Source organism: Priapulus caudatus, unplaced genomic scaffold, assembly GCF_000485595.1.
Source record: "Priapulus caudatus unplaced genomic scaffold, Priapulus_caudatus-5.0.1 Scaffold563, whole genome shotgun sequence".
NCBI lineage: Eukaryota > Metazoa > Priapulida > Priapulimorpha > Priapulimorphida > Priapulidae > Priapulus > Priapulus caudatus.
In genome coordinates, this window is record NW_014577624.1 from 191,795 (window position 1) to 194,059 (window position 2,265).

At 41.3% G+C, this 2,265-nt stretch overlaps 1 protein-coding gene across 1 annotated transcript in view; it reads right to left on the minus strand.

Moving 5' to 3' along the window:
* LOC106811682 (C-type lectin domain family 4 member C-like) overlaps window positions 1–1,852 on the minus strand; it is a 2,515-nt gene extending 663 nt beyond the window's left edge. The window contains exon 1 of the mRNA XM_014815385.1: window positions 1,746–1,852. Coding sequence (XP_014670871.1) covers window positions 1,746–1,852 — 107 coding nt within the window. The remainder of the gene's footprint in view (window positions 1–1,745) is intronic.
* Between the last annotated feature and the right edge of the window lie 413 nt (window positions 1,853–2,265).

Below are 2,265 nucleotides of genomic sequence, written 5' to 3' on the forward strand. Positions count from 1 at the left end.
TAGTTCATATACTGATCTATCCCCCCCCTGGGCCCGAGGTAATTTTATACGCCACTGTGGCTATTATGCTCCGGCGCAATCGGGCACGGTCTTCGGTTTTCCTAAATCAGCCGGCAGTTCCCTAACGCCTAACCCTAACTCTAACCCTAACCCGTAAACCTAACCCCTAACCCTTAACGCTAACCCTAACCCCGAACCCTAACCCCTCAACCTAATCCTAACTCTAACACCTAACCCTTGGTTTACTTGAGATAACACTAACAATTTAAAACGGCGGCATTAGGAAATCGAAGACCTAGTGCGCCGGCGCGTCAGATATAAATCATATATTGCCGCTGCGGGGATATAGCACTCTGAATTTTATACAGTGCAACTGAAAATGCGGAATATAACCTTTGGCCATGCGGAATGCGGAGGTTAGCCTAGAAATCGTGAAATGATCCGCAGGAATGCGGGAATGGTTGGAGACCCTGTATTGGTATGGTATGTTTTAATCGCCGCTGAATGGACAACTTGGGTTTTAATGATTTAAAAATGAAAATAATGGAAATACTTTTGAAAATAATGAATATTTCTCGGCGTGGCTCTGACGCATGGCGGGCGGTGGACGGGAAACTCATGACCTACAATTCTCACTGGAATACAATAAACCTAGATCAAGAAACGGTCATGACACGATTACATTTCAGATGTTGAATCAAGAAGTTGTAGATTGATTGCACGAGGTAATTAAGCATGTATAGTACTAAGAGGCTAGAGCTATATCTGGGGTAGAGGTCTAATTACACTTGACAAATACTATGAATATGATTGTCATTATCTACCCCCTACAGCTGATATATATATAGTAATAAATACAGCGTCTACTTACCCATAGAATTGCAATAACTATTGCCGATCGGTAGATGCAATCTTGTAGCGTCATTTTCGATTCGGTGAGTGAACCTAATTAAGCGACACAGAGCGTGAAAACCAACAAAACTCAAAAACGAGAACAAAGGACGACTACGCGCTCGATTCGCTTATATGCTGTCCGATTCGCGCGCAAACGGGCACGTGGGTCATATTTCTAAGAATACGTACCATTTTCTCTACGTACCATACTGCATTAGCTACACATGCGGTTTATCAGGCATTATGTCAGAAGTGGTTATGCGATATAGGAGCTGAAATGATCTCGATATTTCGCGGACGGCACCCCCCCACGTCCAATGTACCAAAGGCACCACACCAAAAAATAACATAGTAAAGCCACGGCTGAGATACAGGGACATAGACCGGGAAGAAACTAGAAATAACCATTCATTATCATTTCATTTTGCTGTCATAAAAATTCGCCATGATGAATGTTTTGTTGTTTACGTGTTATATGATATAGACATATATATGTATATGTAACATATATAATATATTGTTAGGGCCTATAATTGTCCGATATATAACGTGCGCGTAGGCGTACTTATATATATGAGTTTGCTTTTGTCTGTGTTGTGTTTTTCCTAAAATACTGTGATTTCACAAACAATCGCTGTAAGATACATTGGACTACATCTGAATTGCATATAACCGTATACAGCAGATATTCATTAAGCTAGCGCAGACTTGGACATTTGATGCCTCGTATCAGCAACCTGCAAGCCGCATGCGATTCGCGTCGCAACGCTTCGCCGTGTGTGCGCCGACCACAGTGCGATTTTGAAGGCGATTTCGCGAGCGATTCGGAGCGACGAGGATTGCAAGCGAACCAGCCATAGCGCGCCATCAGCGATTTCAACAGCAATTTCGACTGCGATTCTAGAAGCAAGGCCGAGTTGCCATGTAAAAAGTCTACACCTCTGTAGCTTGGAGGCATCCTTACTTCAAAGGCCTAGATCCGCTCCTCTGCCATGGTCCTGATAAAAACGACCCCACCCCTCCTGGAATGCCCCCTATAGTAATTAAATAAATAATAATAAAATATAATAAGATAATAATAATAATAAAGTAAATATATAAATATAATATAATATTAATAATAAGTAACAGCTGTCGATTATAATTATATAAGAATCAGGAGTAGACCGATTAGTCATATTATGATTAGATCCTTTTCTAATGTGAAAGTTGCCCAAAAACCATGTAACGCTATGATATCCGCGTATCTCCCGTACCATCAGACTTGCCAAGTGTCGCAAATTCCTGTGACGCACATACAAGTACGCACCCAGTAATATTACTGTAATATATCGAAAAGCTTCTCTATATTTGGTACAATCAACAGACATA